Source organism: Carassius gibelio, chromosome B24 (assembly GCF_023724105.1).
Source record: "Carassius gibelio isolate Cgi1373 ecotype wild population from Czech Republic chromosome B24, carGib1.2-hapl.c, whole genome shotgun sequence".
NCBI lineage: Eukaryota > Metazoa > Chordata > Actinopteri > Cypriniformes > Cyprinidae > Carassius > Carassius gibelio.
The window spans coordinates 3,720,726-3,740,480 of NC_068419.1; the positions used below are offsets into that span (position 1 = coordinate 3,720,726).

The window sequence follows — 19,755 nt, forward strand, 5'->3', positions numbered from 1 at the left end:
TTATGAAATCTTAACACATATTTAATAATATAAATTAAATATGATTTAAATATGCATACACACACACACACACACATACATATTTGTGTGTATATATATATATATATATATATATATATATATATATATATATATATATATATATATATATATATATACACACACACACACACACACACACACACAAATTCCACAGAACTTAAGCAAAATATATAGGTATTAAAACAATTTCTATCAAATATTTTATTTTGGAATAATTTTAAATATTAAAGGATTACATATAAATGCTATTAAAACAATTTAAAATACAATGTAAATATCACAACAAAATGTTTTTAAAAATTAAAATAAAAGGAAATAAAAGTTAATAATAAAGGTTGAAACACCCATTTTAAATTTGATTTGCTGTATTATGTTGGTCATCAAGTAAAAATGAACCGATCAGCAAAGGCACTTCGGACAGGACAGACTTTATTTTAGAAGGTAAAATAATGAATCATAAGATCTCAGAATTACTTGCACACTTATGCTTAAACTGCAACAATGAATCAAACTCCTGATCTTCTTCAAATGAAACTGATTTGAACCCAGTTGGAGCAGCTTCATGTGTTGTTCTGTGTCTCTGTGGCCTAGTTCCAGCAGAGCTACAGTCTGAGTGTGTTCACGTGTGTGTATGATAAATGTGTGTGGATTGGAAAGGTGGAGATGAAGCTTTTATGCATTCCTCATAAATAAGTTAGAGGGGTGACTGACTGGTTGAGTGTCTGCGGTAGGTCAGGTGGAGCTACGGCAAGGTGGTGAAGACAAAAAGGGAAACAAAAAACACAAGCCAAAACAACACTGAATTATATAATGACTTTGCTTAGAATGAACACTATAAAAAATATATATATAAATTAATAACTGAAATCCAAATCTAATCGTCTCCTTTATTTACCCTCAAAGTAAATATACCATTAATAAATACATAGCTGCAAAATAAATGTATGCCATTCATTTAGATCACCTTGAAATATTAAATTATATTATAATTATCTATTCTAATTAATTAAACATTAATATTATATATATATATATATATATATATTTTATATATATATATATATATATATATATATATATATATATATATATATATATATATATATATATATATATATATATATATATAAAATGCATTTATAATTAAGAAATCAAATAATTATAATTCGTCCCCTTGGAAGTTTTTGTGTTCCATAGACTTCTGTAGATAGACCCTTTTTGTTTTTTCAATAAAAAAATCCCTTAAAATAAAACATCACATAATGTAAATAAATTGTCACAGGATAAGAATATTTGAATAATTCAATTTTGACAAAAATGCCAGATAGAACCTTATAATTCCAAGGGGACGAATTAGTAATATTATTATTGAATTCTAAAAACAAATTAAATTATAATTATAATAAATCTCTCTCTCTCGCTCTCTCTCTCTCTCTCTCTCTCTATATATATATATATATACACACACACACACACACACACACACATACACACAATTATATGAAATTAAACAATTTTATCTATATTTTATAATATTATATTTAAATATAGTAGAAACATAATTTTCTGTAAAGTTGCTTTGTAACAATTTGTATAGTAAAAAGCGCTATACAAATAAACTTGAATTGAATATGTTAGCTAACATCCTTTTTTACTCTGTTGAAAACAGAACTCAGTCCATATTGATTCATTAGACTCTACAACTTCGCACTTTAATATTTATTATTGTCAGGATGAATGAAGCGTCTTTCCCTGACTCAGTGACTGATCACCGCCTCCTTTATTTACCCTTATAACACAGGATTAATGGATGATTTATCAACAGCTGCAGTGAGGTGATCACCGCACTTACATCTGAATAAATCACCATCTCATTCAATAATCGGATTCAAAGTGAGTCATGCAAATCAGTCACAGCATACAGTGTATACTACTGCCTGGACAGATGACCTCCCCTGAATATTACAGGAATAATCTCCATGGCAACAACACAGTGGAGACCTGACAACTGATGCACTGTGATGTCAAGTTAACTGAAGCATGCACACACACACACACACACAATCTGAAGGTTCGTCTCCAGAAACGGTCCTGCTGAGAGTCAAATACAGTTTAATGCAGAAAAACAACAAGCACACACGTGCGCGCGCACGCACACAGATTCAAACTTCTAAAACACAAACATTCCGTTTACTTAAAAACTTCAACTTGAGGCTTTGGTCAAAATTAAACCACATGCACACAACCAAGCACAACTGTTAACCAATGATAAAACAGTCAACTAAATACAAATATAAAATAATGCAAACATAAACTCTCAATTATCTTAAACTTCAATATTATGAAAAAACACCCTTAAATTAAACAATGTTGAACAAAAAATACAATTATTATGAATAATAATAATAATAAATCTGCTACATTGAAATCGCCTCCTTCTGCAACTTCATATATGCATTAATGTATCCCTGCATGACTATTGCTTAGTGAAGAATTCCTGAGCAGTACCGCATTCAAAGCACCAGTGCGCCACCTAGTGTTGAAGGAAGGAATAGCAGGAAGTTCCCCCACGATTGTGCACTTTCCGGTTTAGAAACATTCCCGGATAGAAGCATGTTGAATACAAATGGCTTTAAACAAGCAGTCCATAAACAATTAGAGTATTTTTTAAATAGTAAAGAGCTCTACAGTGTGCTAGAGGTATATAAAATATAAATAACATTTCTATGTACAGAAATGAAGTCTTTTTTGGGGTTACTGAAAACAATGAACGTCCTGACATCCACTGCGAGTCGTAAAATGAAAACTTTCATGGTCTGTAGACTGGTGCTGGGTCATTTAGATGCTAGTTTTGAGGAAGAGGTCAAAGGTGAAGGTTTAGAGTGCAATGCAAGTGCAGGGGTGTTTGAGACACACAGGTAAGATGCCGCGGTTGATCTGGTGAAACTCCACCAGCTGCAGCAGATCTGTGAACAGTGTGACACCATCGTCCATAGTGTAGTACTGTTTATCTCCTTGCTCCAACTACAGAGAGAAAGAGAGGTCCAGATGAGACTGTCTCGTGTAAGGCCTGATGTAAAACACACACACAATAAGAAAGAAAGACTTACGGGAATGATGAGGTAGTGATGGGTCTTCAGTTTATAACACAAGGACAACACAAAGCACTGCGCGTGAAGCTGACTGTCACGGATCAAAAACATCCTGCAGACAGGAGAAAACTATATAAACACAACTGTACACGGCAGGTGTATATGATAATCACATAACCTGGAGATTCTTACCCATCCACCTGGCCCTGCTCCTCCAATAGCCTTTGAGCTTCAGCTCGAGACACGCCCCCATGGAACCACGGCTGGACCTGATGAACCGCTGCAGACACACACACACACACACACACACACACACACACACACACAGAAAGCTTTTAGTAATGAGAGATTCTTTCTTGATGATGACAATATATTTTATTGAGGTGAGCCTCACCGGTCTGTGACCCGTGACTGCTAGTGGGTAAACTGTGACGTAATGCTTCTCTCTTCTGAAACACAAAAACATCACATTAAAGAAACATCTACACAGCTCAGGTAATGATTTTATCAACCTTTTTTTATGTGTTGTAAAAATAATTTATTAATAATAATTTCATAATAATAACTAACTAATAAAGAATGTATATAATATTTATAATATTACATCTATTGATCTATATCTATATCTCATATAATATATATATACATATATATATATATATATAGAGAGAGAGAGAGAGAGAGAGAGAGAGAGAGAGAGAGAGAGAGAGAGAGAGAGAGATTTTTTTTTACTTATTTTTTCAAGGATGTATCAAATTGTTTAAAAGTGACAAAATATTTATATTATAACTAAATGCTGTTCTTTTAAACTTTGTTCATTAAACAGTCCTGAACATTTTTCCACAAAAATATATGAAGTATTTTTAACATTTTAAAATATTCTTTATTTATTTATTTAAATATATTATTATTTTTAAACTGCAATATTATTTCACAATATTACTGCTTTTACAGTATTTTTGATTATATAGATGCAGCCTTGGTGAGCAGAACAGTCTTTTCTAAAAACATGAAATTATTTAAGGAAAGTCTGAACAACACATGTGTCTGTAGCATTAATTCTTTTCAAAAATTAATTTAATAGTTTCTCTTGAGCACACACACACACACACACACACACACACACACACACCCTCCAGTTGAGTCCTTCCTCGTGCTCTGCATTCTGGGCCTCATGTGGATTCTGAATCACTCGACCACCGCTCTTCCCTGAAAAATCCATGGCCACCATCGACTCGTCCCGGTCTGTGTACTGAAGATGACACGTGTGTGTGTGAGAAACTCAGTGAAGAACTTACATTAACAGTCTGCTCCCCACACAAAGCCAACCTAGGTCTGCAGAACATGGTGCACAAGTTGTAAAGACTCTTTTTTTTTTTCTTTTTAAAGCTTCGTAGAAGTTTCCTGTACCTTGGAGTCTGGTCGTGATGGTTTGTGAAGTCTGGTGCTGGACTGGGACAGCTGGTAATTACACTGGAGCTGCTTCCCATGCTAAAACATACACACACTGCAGGTTTCAGATGGATCTAGCTTTTTTAGTGAGTCCTTGTCCTTGTGTTTGTGTGTGTGTCCATGTACCTTAAACAATCTGAAAGCCGTGATCCAGCATGTACGACTCTGCTCACTGTCAGCACACATCAGCTTCAAATTCTGACAGCGAAACCTGTCTTTTGAGGCCTACCGTACACATACAAACACACATTCATGTTCATCCAACTGTCTACATGAGGAAATACCATAGACTTCTAATACTGTTATGTGAAGCAAATTAACATTATTATAGACCAACTCTAACCCTAAAAGTAATCCTACTGCATTCTTAATGTCAACAAACTGCTTTATGAATTGCTTTTATACATTTTCACTAAAATTGTAACAAATAGTAGAAAAATAGTTTGTCAAATAAAATACAGCTAAAAAAAAATATATAGCACTAATAATATATATTAAAGACAAACTAATTTGAAATGTTGCTCTGGCAATTAATTGAAAAATTATTGACAACATTTATTGACAAAATTAATTTGAGAAAAAAAAAAATCACTAAAACAAAAAAAGGCAATTATAATTAAATATTTACAAATAAATAAATAAATAAATAAATAAATAAAATAATAATAAAAGCAAAAAAAAAAAAAAACTAATTTAAAATAAAAATATTAACCCAAAAAAATTAAATACATATTAATTCAAAATATGTATAAGTACTATACGCTGATGATACACAGGGCGAATTTTTGAACAATGTTGCTGGGCAACTTTGATTAATGTTGCCGTCAACAGGCAACCAGGCGAGACACAGATCTCACGACTGATCTAGAGTATCAAGACAGAAATTTGTTACCCATTCTCATTGGGAAAGTGCCCAAGCAACATTCCTAAAAAAAAAAAAGTTACCAGGCAAAATTGCTCAAGAAGTTGCCCCATGTATGACCAGCCTAATAGTATAAAATACTCTGATACTCTGTTCCTATTGGCTACCTTAATGCAGAAGACATGCTCTCCTGGAGCCCCGTAAAGTTTACGGCCATTGAATACTGTGAACACATTCAGATCTTCCAGATCTCCAACAAACTGCAGGTGCCAAGGTTCCTACAAACATTCATACGCATCCAGATTTTATATGCATGTTTATGTGTACATACACACTTTACACGTTGTGGGTGTGAGTGAATGTGTTTTTGTCTTTGTGTGTGGCACCTTTGATTGTCCTTTGTTAGAGCAGTACAATCCAGAGCGTCGTAAAACAAAATAGAGTTTCTTCCAGGACTTTTTACCTCCCTCTCTCACATGGAGCAAGCCTTGAATCTCTGGACAGGAGCCGCTCTTCACCATATTCTACACGGCAGACATGTACTAGTGTGATGAAGACAATAAAATTGCCATTTTTCTGTTTTTAGAGCTGTAGATCAACATACCTGCACCAGCTCTGATGATGTCATGCCTTTAGTGACATCAGCGCTGTCAGAGATCATGTGCTCCGGGAAAAATAACTGCATAACGTAACAAAATAGAAGTAAAAATGTCTACGTTTGGTAGTTTCACAAGACTTAAGTTCACATTTCTTTACAAATACAAATGTGTTTTCATACCACAGGCTTTTTGAAGAACTCGTACTTGGCGTAGTTTTTACGAAAGATCAGCTTTGTGTCGCTCTCTACTGGCCAGGATGACTGAACCTGCACCACAAGCTCATGGTCTTCCAGACAGCGCTCTGAAAAGAAAAAAACCCGCTAAGTTTGACTGCAAATGCTATTCCTCATACAGCACTAACCTTCTGTTTTTAAACTAAATAGTTCCTAAAGGATGACCTGATTTAAGCTTAGATTAAGAAGAAACATATGGTTCATTTTAAAAATGAATCAATAAATTCCTTACTTTAATTTAAAACATTTTATTAAAGTTTAGCTAAATTAAAAAATACATGTACTAAAATTTCACAAATTGAAAAACTGGATTTTTAAATTAAAATAAATACAATTTTATAAATTAAATATAAAAAAATTATTTATCATTTAAATTAAATTTTTTAATTAAATTTAACATTCTCTAGGTTTAGTAAAGCAACTATTTTAAAGAAATGTTGCTGCATACTTTTTATTAATTAAACGGTCGTCCTCTCCAGCACCTGTCGAAAGCACAACTAAAGCTACTGTAAAAGCCTGTAAAACACGTTGGTTGTGTTCATTTCAAGGCTATTTTCCACAACACCCCATGCATGATCGAATAATCACTTATTATAAAAGCACGTGGCATGCCAGCATTTGTCTTAGCATTATTTCTATGCAAACAAGGGAATTCAGTGGATTTTGTCCAAACAATGAGACATGAATGTGCGATTATACTATTGATTGGTCAAAAGCAAAAACCCTAGATAGCACATCTATGTTTTACAGTGCAAAATCAAGTGCATGCAAACATCTAAGTGAATGCAAAGCAGCAACCCACTGTTTTCCAATACAAATCTTATTACTATCAGACTTCCTTTGTGGGTGAAGTATGTGATTTTACATCACATTATGAAAGTACTTTCATTAATAAGGTACATTACGGAAGATGTAACTCAAAGGAGAGTATTAGAAGTGTATCAGTAATTGCATTATATCATTTTAGTACAATAACACCAAGTCTTACCCAGGCCTAAAGCAGAATGATGTTCAATGAGAGCCCAGCTTTCCTCATCCGTACAGTGTGCATTCTGCGCTAACATTTTACAGACATCATGCGCCGTCGTCCCAGACGTCACCAAAACCGACCGACTGTGTGTAGCATCCCCAAAAACCCGAAGCACCTTCGAAAATAAACAAGAATCGGTTTGTAAATCATTCAGAAATTAAGATGCACGCAAATGCATTAGACCTTTCATGCTTGTTTTGATAAAGGTCATGAACTTTTCTCAGTGCCAAAGAATGTGCTTGTGTTGTTCATGTTTATTTACAAGTCTATGAACTGACAGCCTGTGATGTGTTTGTGTACATGCACGCTTGTTTTTCCCCTGAGGATCATAACTGCTGTGAATTCACTGTGCCACAGGCAACTATCTATCATTTGTGTCAGAACTTATAACATCCAGGCCGCTTACGTGTGTGCTGCTGTTAGAGGGGGGATTCCTCCCGCCGAGGGATCCGGTCAGCACCGGGAACGGAGTCGGGCTGCAGAGCTCCGGAAACGGATTGGGAATCAAAGGTGCAGATGAAGCTCGAAACTCCCTTTTAGTCGGAATGATAAAATCACAAGACAAGGAAGAATAAGAACGTGTCAACATGTTTTGTTTCCGTAATCTTTGACATATTTCTGACTGAAACAGGATATTTAACAAGAATAATGTGAGGCAGGATTTGATGAACATTTGCTAAAATTGATCAAATGAACACTAAAGATTTTTTATAACATGCATTAATAAATAAACCATCGCAATAAGACCACCCCAACTTAACTTGGGACAGCTCTATAGTAAAATAAAAACTAAATAATATAATAAATTATGCATTTAAAATACAAATAACATCTTTAAATATCAATTATATGTTATGACATCTGAAGCCGCTTATACACTATTACTATAGTTTAAAATAACATTAAATAAAACATTTTAAATTGAATTAAAATTATACATTTAAAACATAATTTAAAAAAATATATAAATAACATTTTAACTCAACTTGCAACTGTCAAAAGCTGTTTGTACAATATTGTTATTGTTCTAAAAAAGATTCATACTGAATGAAAGAAATGTAAATATAAATAACTTCTTCAAATATAAACAACATCTTAAGTATCTTTACTAAGAACTGTCTGAAGCTGTTTATACACTTAGTATAGTTTAAAATAAAAGAAAAAAAATACTAATGGAATTGAAATTATATATTTAAAATATAATAACATCTTTAAACTCAAATTGCAAGCTGTCTGAAGCTGTGTATACAATATTGCTATTGTTTAAACAATAATAATACTGAATGAAAAAAAATATTTAAGATATAAATAACATCTTTAAATTCAACTTGGAACTCTTGGAAGCCATTTACTCACAGTTGCTATGGTTTAAAATAAAATGTAACAAAACAAAATAAATGATTAAGAATTAGATTTCAAGAAATAAAATGATGTATATAAAATATAAATTAAAAACAATTACATATTTAAAAACAACTTGGAACTTTGAAGCTGGTTATACACTATTGCTATAGTTTAAAATAAAATATAAGTTAATTTATGTTAAAGAATTAAAGCGTTATTCTTTTTTTTTTTTTTGTATAGCAGGCCAGTTTTGAATTTTCAAGCACAGTCAAGCAATACAATAAGCACCAAGTGCCATGCGTTACCTGTGGGTGTTTCTGATGCTCAGAGGGATGGATCGAGGTGTTGACATCCGAAGGTTTTGGGAAGCTGGAGAACATTTCACAGAAACAGAATCTCTTCTGGAGACGGTCTCAATCATCGACCTCCTAAACACTTCCACCTCCATCACTGCCGAGAGACACGAGACGAATGCTCCGTTTAGAAAAGTCAGGCGTAAAAAATGATTTGACCACTTCCAGGTGTGACTCACATATCAAACTGTTTGCTACTCCAGTCTACGCCATCCACGTGTCACAACAATATTCAAAATTTCCTGTTTTCCTTCCTTTGTACAAACAGCTTCCCTTCCCAAGAATAGATTTTACTCAACACGCCAGAACCTGATTTTCAGCCAAGAACAAAAAAAAACAATGACGTGTGCCAAATCGGTGTGAGCAAGGCTTTCAGTCACAGCTTTGGTTATGAATCTTTTATTTGCTGTTGCTAAAGGAAACAGAACTGTTGACTAGACACTCATATGTTGACTGTGTCTGATCGCACAAAGAAAGAACTTGTGAACCAGGAAGCTGGCAGTGAAACTTAACCGTTCACCTCTTAAACCAACAAACACACAGCAAGTGATAAACAAATGCATGTCAACACTTTTCAGCAAGTCTGTCTGTCTGCTAAACACAGAGAGTGCTCTCGGGTTGGAAAGCAATCAACTAATCATACTTCCTAATATTTATGAAAGTACACAAACAAATAACACACAGTTCCTTTCTTTTCTGTACCTTAAACACTACCTTGTACCTGTCAAATAAAAAACGTGATGTCACTCTCCGCAAATAAAGCTCTATTGTCCCTGTACAAGGCTGTGGGCTCTACTTACATCAAATAACAAAGAGGGTAAACCACAGAGACCACAAAGAGAAAATGCATTTGTGGGTTTCTCCTAAAACATGCATCAAGAAACGGCGAGTTCAGAGAGCCTACAGGTTAAACCAAAAGTGATGACAGTCACACATGTTGCAGAAATGAAAGTGCAAGCAGTTGTGCACCTGTTTGTTTGTTCTGCTGTGATGTTGTTTCATCACCGATGTTTAAAAAAAAAAAGTGTAGTTTAATAAAGCATCGACAAACTATGTAAACAACTGACTTTTATCAAATGAAAGTACATGCAAACATAAATAGTTTAAATATTTTTAATATGTAATAAAGCAGCTGTTGAGTCTAACGTTACTGAAAAAAACAATACTCAATATTTTAGAGCAGTTTTACCCAACTTTCTTTCTTTTTGTTCCCCTTGGGTTACGGTTTAAGAAATAGCTCTCCATTAAATTCTAATTACTCCGAGATTTATGCACCCACCAAGTCATACTAGGTGTATATGACTACAATCAGGGTTATATTTAAAAAGAAAAGAAAAAAAGATAAAAAGATAGCCCTGGCTCTTCTGGCTTTATAATGGCAGTGAATGGTGGTAGAGACCCCCAGAGCTGTGAGGAGTAGATTTTATGATGAATGGATGCACTTTTTTGGCTTCTCAACACCCATTCACTGCCATTATAAAGCTTGGAAGAGCAAGGACATTTTTTAATATAACTCTGATTGTATTCGTCTGAAAATAGAAAGTCATATACACCTAGGATGCTTGAGGGTGAGTAAATCAGGGGGTGATTTTCATTTTTGAGTGAACTATCCCTTTTAAAATCATGCTGGATATTATTCAACACTAACTCACTAATATTAAACAAAAAAGACCAATTAGCAAATATAAGCGTGTAACAAGATACATCTAAGCCTACACAAATTTATAAAGCTTGTACACACTATTGTTTTACATTTGTTTGTTTGTTTCTTTACAATAATGACATTGAACACATTTAATAATTTTACAGATTTACAGATTTGTACAGATGATGCTCATAAACAGACATTTATGCCTATTTTACTAACTGAAAACACCATTAGAGAGTGCATTGCGTAATTTGGACATCAGTTTGACACTGTAATTATTGTTTTTGATCACAAATAACCCTATCATTCAGTACTCTATGGCATGCCATATCAAAGTTTTGTTGTACCTGTCATTTTTGTGAAGCGTATTATAGTTGTGTAGTTCAAACTCATTAAACAAAACATAAAAGCATATTCCTTGACACTAACCTTTAGGACACAGTGTATTAAGAGCTCAGGATCAATTTAGATCATGAATCTGAGTCTCTTACAGTAGACAGTTTAGCTTATGTTCAACTAATATGTTAACATTTTAGAGTTTAATTTAAGTCATACAGTTAAAAACGTGTAAATAACTCACCTGTATGTAAATCCGTCCACTTGCTGTTGTTGTCTGGTTTGATATATAGTGACGCAGTCTTAAGTTTGAGCGCTTGTTAAGTGTTTCATCCAGTTCAGGCGGCATGAGTAACTAACATCGTCTTTACTTCAGCCGAGTTTCGTTTGAAACACCTGACGCGTGGGCGGAGCTCGTGCACGCGCAGGTGCAGAAGGACAGCGAGGTACACTCCTACAGTTTACAGACAGGCAGCTCAAGTATTCATGCTGGTTTTTCTACAACAGCCCATGTGCTTCTAGTCGTACGTAACAGACTGCTTAAAGGTCATATATTCGAGCTTCAGTTGACTGTGTTGAAACTTTTTAAAGGGACAGTTCACCCCAAAATGATCATTGTGTCATAATTCCCTAGTGCTTTAAGTAGGCCGGTACGCACCGGTACTCAGTACCGCCACTTCCAAATATAGATCTTGAGCGTACCACCACCTCAGTGCGCCCAGAACTTAGCATACCGGTATGTTCATTTGGAAGTCTGTTTTAATAGAGGTTTTAATCCTGCCGCATTTCAGAGCGCCCTTCACAATGCACGCTTCCTAATTCTTCCTAGCTCGGAGTATGGAGCGTGAATCATTTGAGTCAGTTCGAGAAATCAGAGCGGGTTCGCGAATCATTTGAGTCAGTTCGAGAAATCGTAGCGGGTTCGCGAATCATTTGTGTCAGTTTGGGAGTTCGGAGCGGGTTCGCGAATCATTTGAGTCAGTTTGAGGATCGCGAATTATTTGAATCAGTTTGGGAGTTCGGAGCGTGATTCATTTGAATGTTCGGGAGTTCGGAGCTGGTTCGCGAATCATTTGAGTCAGTTTGGATGTTTGAATGCAGTACTGCAGTAGCTCTTTCTAAGGGTATTTTTTCAAAATCCTTTTTGCACATTTTATTTATATTCAATAGTTCTTTCTAGCTCAAGCAAATCCACAAATTAATAAAATGATTTATTATTAAGGTTGCCTGTTGACTGCTGTATATAAAAGCCCTTCAATATAGTTGTTACCTCAGGGGATGAGGGTAATCATCAAAAAAAAAGAAAAGAAAATATATATATTTTTTTGGCTATAATAGAGTACCGGCACCTCTTTTGGCCCACTTAAAGCACTGCCTCACTCTCAGGTCGTTCCAATGTTGTTTTGGACTCCATTGACATTTGCATGGACGAAAACAAATATTCTTTCAAATATGAACGACTTCAAGGGTTTTAAATTATGACAAAATTATTTGGGGAAACTATCCCTTTTAAGTTGTCTAGTAGACAAGAAGAAATTAAGTCAAATTAATAGGCTACTAATTATATTTCAGCATGCCTGTTGTCAACTTTAGACAACTTTTCACAATATGTGAAATGTTGCAAAACAGTTTTCAAGATTACCTTCACTTACCTTTAGAATCTGACACTTTACCCCACAGCTGGAAGTTTTCAGGGAAAAAAAAAAATTTCATAGATGATTTGTAATCAACTAATTTTTTTCTCTCTAACTAATGTTTCTAAATCAAATCTATAAAGAAAATTTATTTTGAAATTGCAAAATGAATTCCTTCCTCTGCCTCTCTCCATCACAGGTATGGTGGGTTTACCAGATTAAGGAGGAACTCTTCTGTTATTCCGTTCCTTTATAAACATTTACCATCATATATTTCCCAGCAAAATATTTTTAAGTCACTTTAGCTATCTGTGGATAATAACGATTACAGCTTTACTAATTGCATTAACACATGCAGGTTTAAGTATTTTGGTGAAACAATGGCACATTTTTCATTTTTTACATTTATAATAAGAAATATTACTTGATAAGCAAAATAGCATGTTATAATGATTTCTGAAGGATTCTCCAGGACACAAGAAATGAACATAAAGAAAAAGGTAATATATGATGTTTTTAATTCAAATCAAATCCAACAATTTGGTGGTAGGGGGAATGTTCAGCAGTCTGTGATTGTGCTTGGGGTGTGTGTGGCGGCTGGAAACAGGTAGTGTACAGCAGGAAACCAGAGATCTGCCCACGACTTCACTACCCGGAAAACAAATTAAAACATGGAGCTGAAGAGCTGAAAATAAAACAGCCTGATTTTCAAATGACTCAAAAGAACAATCAAGGATAGTGGTGCATCGGGGGGGAATCTGAGCGAATCCATCCTGACCTGATACAGGTTACAACACAGTTTTTCCTAAAGATACAGGGCAGGTTTTTAGACTCAATTTAAAATGCTGTATGGAAAGTGTATGGGTTGTATAATCAGCAGGCCTGTAAAACTGGGATACTATGTTATTGCAGGTTTATTATGACAACCATGGTTCTTTCTTCGCCATTTGAAAATTATGCGTGGTGCAGTATGGAGCAAAAAAAAAAAAAAAAAAAAAAAAGTAAGGTTTGTGATGTGGAATGATAAGAGGAGATGTATGTGTATAAAAGGCACGCCAGGGTCATTCCCAAACCAAGCAAACAGACAGAAGCCTTCATACACACATGGACACACAGAAACGATACATTCTTGCTAACGTGCATAATAAAGATAAACTATGCACACATGCACACACAAACACAGTCTGAATCAGCAATGCCCAAACCTAAACGAAAGAGGAGAACATGGGTTACTGAGTTCAGTCAAAGTCTGGGTCAGTACTGTAGCTGTGTGTGTCTCGCTCTCTCAGACACACGCACACGTCACACACACCTACACATTCGTACGTCAACACACACACACAGATTTGGAGGTGGTAGATGAGCTCATTTCTGATTTTTTAGCTGATTGGAGAGCCAGTCCAGCCCCTCGTAGAGCCCGTCTCCACTGGTGGCGCAGGTGGCCTGGATGTACCAGTTACGATGACGGAGGGCATGAAGGCCCAGTTTGTCTGTGAGCTCAGCTGCGTTCATGGCATTGGGAAGGTCCTGTGATGAACAAGAGACAATCACGTAAAATCATTGTGAAACGTCATTCACAATCTATTTTACTTGTGTAACATGACATCTTCAAGTGACACAGGATAGAAGTAAAAAAAGAAGTTAAACTCTTCTGTGTAACGCACACTCAGATTTTACATTAAATATTAGTTTTAACCTCAAGCATTAATAGTACAATGTTTTTTTTCCCACCCTTAAAAATTAATATATTTATTAGGTTGCTTAGGTTTGCAAAAATCCACCAATATTTTTTGATATAGTAAGTGACAGTAATGAATCATCAGTTATCACAAAACAATTCAGTAAACAAATGTATTTTAGAAAATACATATTTCAACCAGTGATACAGCAATGAAAACTTTTTGTTGAAATGAAAACATTGTAATAGTCATATCAACGCATTTGTAAATGAAATATATTTTAACATCACTTGAATTGTGTGAGAGAAAAATGATATATTATTTTAAATTATATATATATATATATATATATATATATATATATATATATATATATATATATATATATATATATATATATATATATATATATATATACACACACATATATATATATATATATAAATATTTCTGCTGATTGGTCAGCTGAAGATCAAACCGTGCCATCATCAGTTCTTTCATGGTTCCACACGGCTAAATATTAGTCCTCCACTCTTGCAGGTGTACAGATTCTTAATGCGTTTATTGCAAATACATTTCATCTTTTTCTCATCAAACAACCAGATTAATGAATAGCTCAACAAAGAGTCTTGACAGGGCTTTCTTCTGTGTAGATATAAGTACTATGACGTGCATCAGCTGAGCATGTATTATATGAAGGCTGTCATAGCCAGCCCTGCTCGCCCAGTAAGTTTGTTTGTTTAATTATTTTTCATATAATTCATTTTAAATAAAACATTTTAAACACCAATACAAAAAAGAAAAAATTAAGTTAAAAATGACAGCAAAATGTCATGCCTTTAAAACAATAAAAGTTCTACTTTAGTGTGTCTTGGTCTCATTGAGCACAGAATGCACAAGTACACACAGCGAATACTTGACGCATCTACTTTTAAAAGTCTACATTTAGATTATTTGACGTTAAATGCATCATGTAAGTCACTTTGGAATAAATCACAGCATGTACTCTCTGGCACATTGAGAACACATTGAGTGTAGCTGCAATTAACGCATTAAGAATCCGTACACCTGCAGCAGCGGAGGACAATTATTCTACCGCACGGAAATGCAAAAGAACTCATGACGGCACGTTTTTATTTTCAGCTGACCAAACAGAAGAAAGGGCCTTTTAATTCCCGCCCACGTGTGAAAATAGAATATTCAAGCTGTGTATACATTTTTCGACTCCTGAACGAAAAATAAAAAATTAAGCTAAATTCGTGTTTTCCATTTCTTGGGGGGGGCGGGGGTGGTTTGGTTAGAACACAAAAGGAGCGGTTTTCAAATTTTTGCTACTTTCAATATTAAATAAAAACAAACGAGTGAACGAATGATACACAGATTATTAATGCACAGCCTAGACACTTATGCATGTTTAAAATTACCTGGCTTTAAGCCTTTTCCCACATCTAGAAAAATCTATCTAAATTTACTTTATAAATAGGTAAACTTGTTCCAAAAAATGTTAAGAATAGTGTCAGCTGACTGACTTCAGCATGATAATGCGCATTTTTCCCACCAAAACTTCAGAGTGTCAGCTACTGTTTTACCCATTTCTAGTGGAAAAAGTCAGGTATTAATTTATTGCTTTATTAATGCAGTTCAGCAGATCTGGATCTCTGAGGGTTAACCTGTGTCTAATGTGGTCTGGGTCATATAACCTTCATGCTTTTTTTCTTAAGATGAGAATGTCATTCAACCTATCAATGTTGGCATCTGTCTAAAACCAATTCAATTTGTGCCAAAATACTGCAAACCACCAGTGGCCACGGGAAACATTTTTCTTCTCCATTTTAAAGCTAATAAATCAATTTATCTGAGTTTCTTCTATAATTTGCATTTAACATTAGAAAGATAAGTGATGCTCACCTGTTTATTTGCAAAAACGAGAAGGACAGCATCACGCAACTCGTCTTCGGCTAACATTCTCGTCAGCTCCTCTCTGGCTTCATTAACTCGTTCCCTGTCATTACTATCCACTACAAAGATCAGACCTGGCACCAGGAATAACAGGAAAATCATTAATCATTCCATTTGCACAACAAATCATACATCCTGATAGTTTTTGGCTCTCATACCTTGAGTGTTCTGGAAGTAGTGCCTCCAAAGTGGTCTGATTTTGTCTTGGCCACCAACATCCCAAACTGTGAAACTGATATTCTTATACTCTACCGTCTCTACATTAAAACCTGCAGCACACAAAGGATACAACAGGGGAAAACAACTTTAAAGCCTGGGCATTAAAGACACAAATCCAACATATATACAACAAAGCACAGTAGATAGTCTGAACAAAAGACTTTTGTGCACTGTCAAGGTCAAACCACAAGATGACATAAAATGTGTGTTCAAGATAGCATATCACTGACAAAAACAAATAAAAGATGAGGTCTTCAGCCGTACCGATAGTGGGAATGGTGGTGACTATTTCTCCCAGCTTGAGTTTGTACAGGATGGTGGTTTTACCGGCGGCATCAAGACCGACCATGAGAATTCTCATCTCCTTCTTCCCAAATAAACCCTTAAACAGGTTCGCAAAGACATTCCCCATGCTTTACACTGCAAAAATAAGATTTCAACATATATTAGCAATTAAAAAGGAGGTTATACAGCACAGAAACTACATTCATGTTAGTGCATTCACTTTAATTCAAAAGTCCCATTTAATGCTGGGTTAGAACACAAGACACTGTAATTGATTCAGCTTTTTTGTCATTGCAGCACATGTAAGGCACAAGGCAACGAAATGCAGTAATGACAATGCAATCTCTTTAAATATCCAAAGTCATACATTTTCATGAAATTTCACAGGAGAATAAAATGGTCTGATTGTACATGAACGATATAACTTTTTATTTTATTTAATAAAGGACAAACGTCGTCATGATCGGTGTTGGATACTAGGATAGACACTTAAAAATAAATGTAATGTCATGTAAACTAGTGTTTGTAAATAAAGGTCTAATAAAAATAGACAAGTACTACCAGACTGGCAGGGAGCTCACATTTAATCCAAAGTTTAATTAAATTACTACACCACATAAAAGTAAGATTAACGTTAATTTGATCATTTTCAAGATAAATTTGAATGGGTAACTATATAACGTCACTTCTGTCATAATAGTAGCAGGATAGCTAGCTTTGTCTACCACGGACGAAATTATGCTTTCCAGCCATTTTTAAGTACTAATACATATTATTTGAAGAGTGTAAGTGTAAGGCTCTGTTTTTCCCAAAGAAATTCATTTTATGAACCAATCATCTTTAGCAAATTACGTTAGCCGACTAAAGTTAGCTACACACAAGCTAAGAGCAGCCAGCTGGCACTTAAAATGACGGATTTTTCCATTTGAAGAAGGTTTAATTAATGACTAAGTATCTTGACGCTATCGGCGACGCGTGAGAATGTTTATTATAAAGGGGAAGGAAATAAAATTACCTCTAAACAGGGAATTCTCGAGCTTTCTGATTCCACTGCTTTAGCGCACCGCTGTCAATGCAAAATGGCGTATATTGCAACTCAACGCACCGGCTTGACAAGACCCGCCCATCACAAACAACGGCCCAATCGGATTAGGAGAACAATACATAATCCTGCCTTCACTGAGTGAGGTCCAATCAGAATGATCGACAGATCCGGCTGGATTTGGGAAATGAGGAAGTAACGACTTCCGATTTATTGCAGTGACTGTACACGCCTTAGTAAACGTTGCACAGCATTGAAATAGCGCCCCGTTTCTTTTTAAAGTATACTCTGAAAGCTTACAGTACTCACAGCTTCCTACAACTATGACGCAAGGTATAATTAGTTTGATTCCTAAGCCCAAGAAAGATTTATTGCTTATTGATAATTGGAGACCCATTCGTTTGTTAAATAATGATTATAAAATATTTGCTCAGGTATTTGCCCAAATATTCAAATTAGTATTAGATTCCATTATCGATGAAAATCAATCTGGGTTTATGAGAAACCGTCATATATGTAACAACATTAGACTTATTTTTGATCTTATTGATTATTCTGACCTTATAAATGATGATAGCTTTATACTTTTTTTTTTTTTTTTTTTCAAAGCCTTTGATTCTGTTGAGCATCCTTTTATTTTCTACTGTTTAGAACACTTTGGGTTTGGGGCTTATTTCTGTAATGCTATGAAAACTCTTTATGCGGGGGGAAATTGTTCTGTGAAATTAAAGAATGGTGCTACTCAAAGATTTAATTTGGAAAGAGGAGTTAGGCAAGGCTGCCCAGCCTCTGTTTACCTCTTTCTCATTGTTGCTCAGGTGTTTTGTCACTTTATTAAATCATCCAATTTAAAAGGAATTCAAGTTGAAAAGAGAAGTGTCCTGATAAGTCAGTTGGCTCTTTTCCTGAAAAATGTTGATCAAATTCAGTCAGCGGTCAAGATCATTGAAGTTTTTTCCAGTAACTCAGGGCTTTGTCTTAATTTACAAAAATGGGAACTATTTGCTTTAAAAAGTTGCCATTACAGAAATATATGTAATATCCCTGTAAAGGATTCTCCAACTTATTTGGGTATGGTTATTACTAAAAATGAGCAGGAGAGAATGTCACAAAATTTCGACCCAGTGATTAAAAAAAGTAAAGAACAGATTTAATATTTGGTTGCAGAGGGACTTGTCTCTCAAAGGTCGTGTTCTGCTGGCTAAAGCGGAAGGTATTTCTAGGCTTACTTATATAGCTTCCTCAATACACTCAGATAATAAAACAAATAAGATAATTGATCAAATTATGCTGAATTTTTTGTGGAAAAACCGTATACACTATATTTTTGAAAACTTGGTTTGATGAGGGCATTCTTGTGGTTGGTCAGTTGTTGAATTATCAGGGGTATTTAATGACTTATGATGAGTTTCTTTCATACTTCAACCTCCCTGTTTCCCCTAAAGAATTTGCCTCTGTAATTGGTGCTTTCTCTTTGGGTGTTGTCTCTCTATGTAGAGGTATTTCATACTCTAAACGTGTGTCTTTATTGCATCTAACTGATCAATTTGTGGTAAAGTTTGTTTTTCGACAAGCAAAAATAATAAGGCTATACGTTCCCTTTTTCAAAAAGAACTTGTCAGTAAACCACATGTCATTTCCTATTGGTCAAGGTTTATTGGAACTATTAATTGGAATAAGGTCTGGTTGTTACCTAATAAATATATTCTTACAAATAAGGTCAAGGAAATTTCATTCAAGATACTGCATAAATTTTACCCAGCTAAACATTTTCTATCCAAATTTAACAAAGATATTGATGTAAATTGTTCATTTTGTTTTTTGCAGCCAGAAACTGTACCTCATATTTTCTGGCACTGTCAATATACCGAAAGGCTGTGGTTGGAAGTTTATAAATAACAAATTAGATTGTAATTTTCTTTTGTTATACGAACATGTAATATTTG

General features: G+C 34.7%; 2 protein-coding genes across 2 annotated transcripts; both read right to left on the reverse strand.

Annotated features, from left to right (window-relative positions):
- Positions 1-1,746: 1,746 nt before the first annotated feature.
- On the reverse strand, positions 1,747-11,647 carry LOC128013226 (growth factor receptor-bound protein 7). Its single transcript, XM_052596043.1, has 15 exons — positions 11,236-11,647; positions 8,960-9,104; positions 7,717-7,843; positions 7,269-7,425; positions 6,227-6,348; positions 6,053-6,127; positions 5,835-5,972; positions 5,616-5,726; positions 4,713-4,811; positions 4,545-4,625; positions 4,267-4,386; positions 3,529-3,583; positions 3,327-3,414; positions 3,153-3,246; positions 1,747-3,066 (listed from the first exon to the last, which is right to left on the reverse strand). The coding sequence occupies exons 2-15, from the start codon at positions 9,100-9,102 to the stop codon at positions 2,920-2,922; spliced, it is 1,557 nt and encodes a 518-aa protein (XP_052452003.1). The 5' UTR covers positions 9,103-9,104; positions 11,236-11,647; the 3' UTR covers positions 1,747-2,919.
- Positions 11,648-13,126: 1,479 nt separating this feature from the next.
- LOC128013227 (ADP-ribosylation factor 1) lies at positions 13,127-17,926 on the reverse strand. The gene is made up of 5 exons (XM_052596044.1): positions 17,783-17,926; positions 16,747-16,902; positions 16,422-16,532; positions 16,213-16,337; positions 13,127-14,152 (listed from the first exon to the last, which is right to left on the reverse strand). The coding sequence occupies exons 2-5, from the start codon at positions 16,892-16,894 to the stop codon at positions 13,991-13,993; spliced, it is 546 nt and encodes a 181-aa protein (XP_052452004.1). The 5' UTR covers positions 16,895-16,902; positions 17,783-17,926; the 3' UTR covers positions 13,127-13,990.
- Between the last annotated feature and the right edge of the window lie 1,829 nt (positions 17,927-19,755).

Coding starts and splice junctions, on each gene's coding strand:
- LOC128013226 (XM_052596043.1), bottom strand. CDS start 9,102: ATGGAGGTGGAAGTGTTTAGGAGGTCGATGATTGAGACCGTCTCCAGA. Junction 7,426..7,716: donor CCTCTAACAGCAGCACACAC/GTAAGCGGCCTG, acceptor TTATTTTCGAAG/GTGCTTCGGGTTTTTGGGGA. Junction 3,067..3,152: donor ATCACTACCTCATCATTCCC/GTAAGTCTTTCT, acceptor TTCTCTCTGTAG/TTGGAGCAAGGAGATAAACA.
- LOC128013227 (XM_052596044.1), bottom strand. CDS start 16,894: ATGGGGAATGTCTTTGCGAACCTGTTTAAGGGTTTATTTGGGAAGAAG. Junction 16,533..16,746: donor CACCACCATTCCCACTATCG/GTACGGCTGAAG, acceptor TGTGTGCTGCAG/GTTTTAATGTAGAGACGGTA. Junction 16,338..16,421: donor CTACTTCCAGAACACTCAAG/GTATGAGAGCCA, acceptor TCCTGGTGCCAG/GTCTGATCTTTGTAGTGGAT.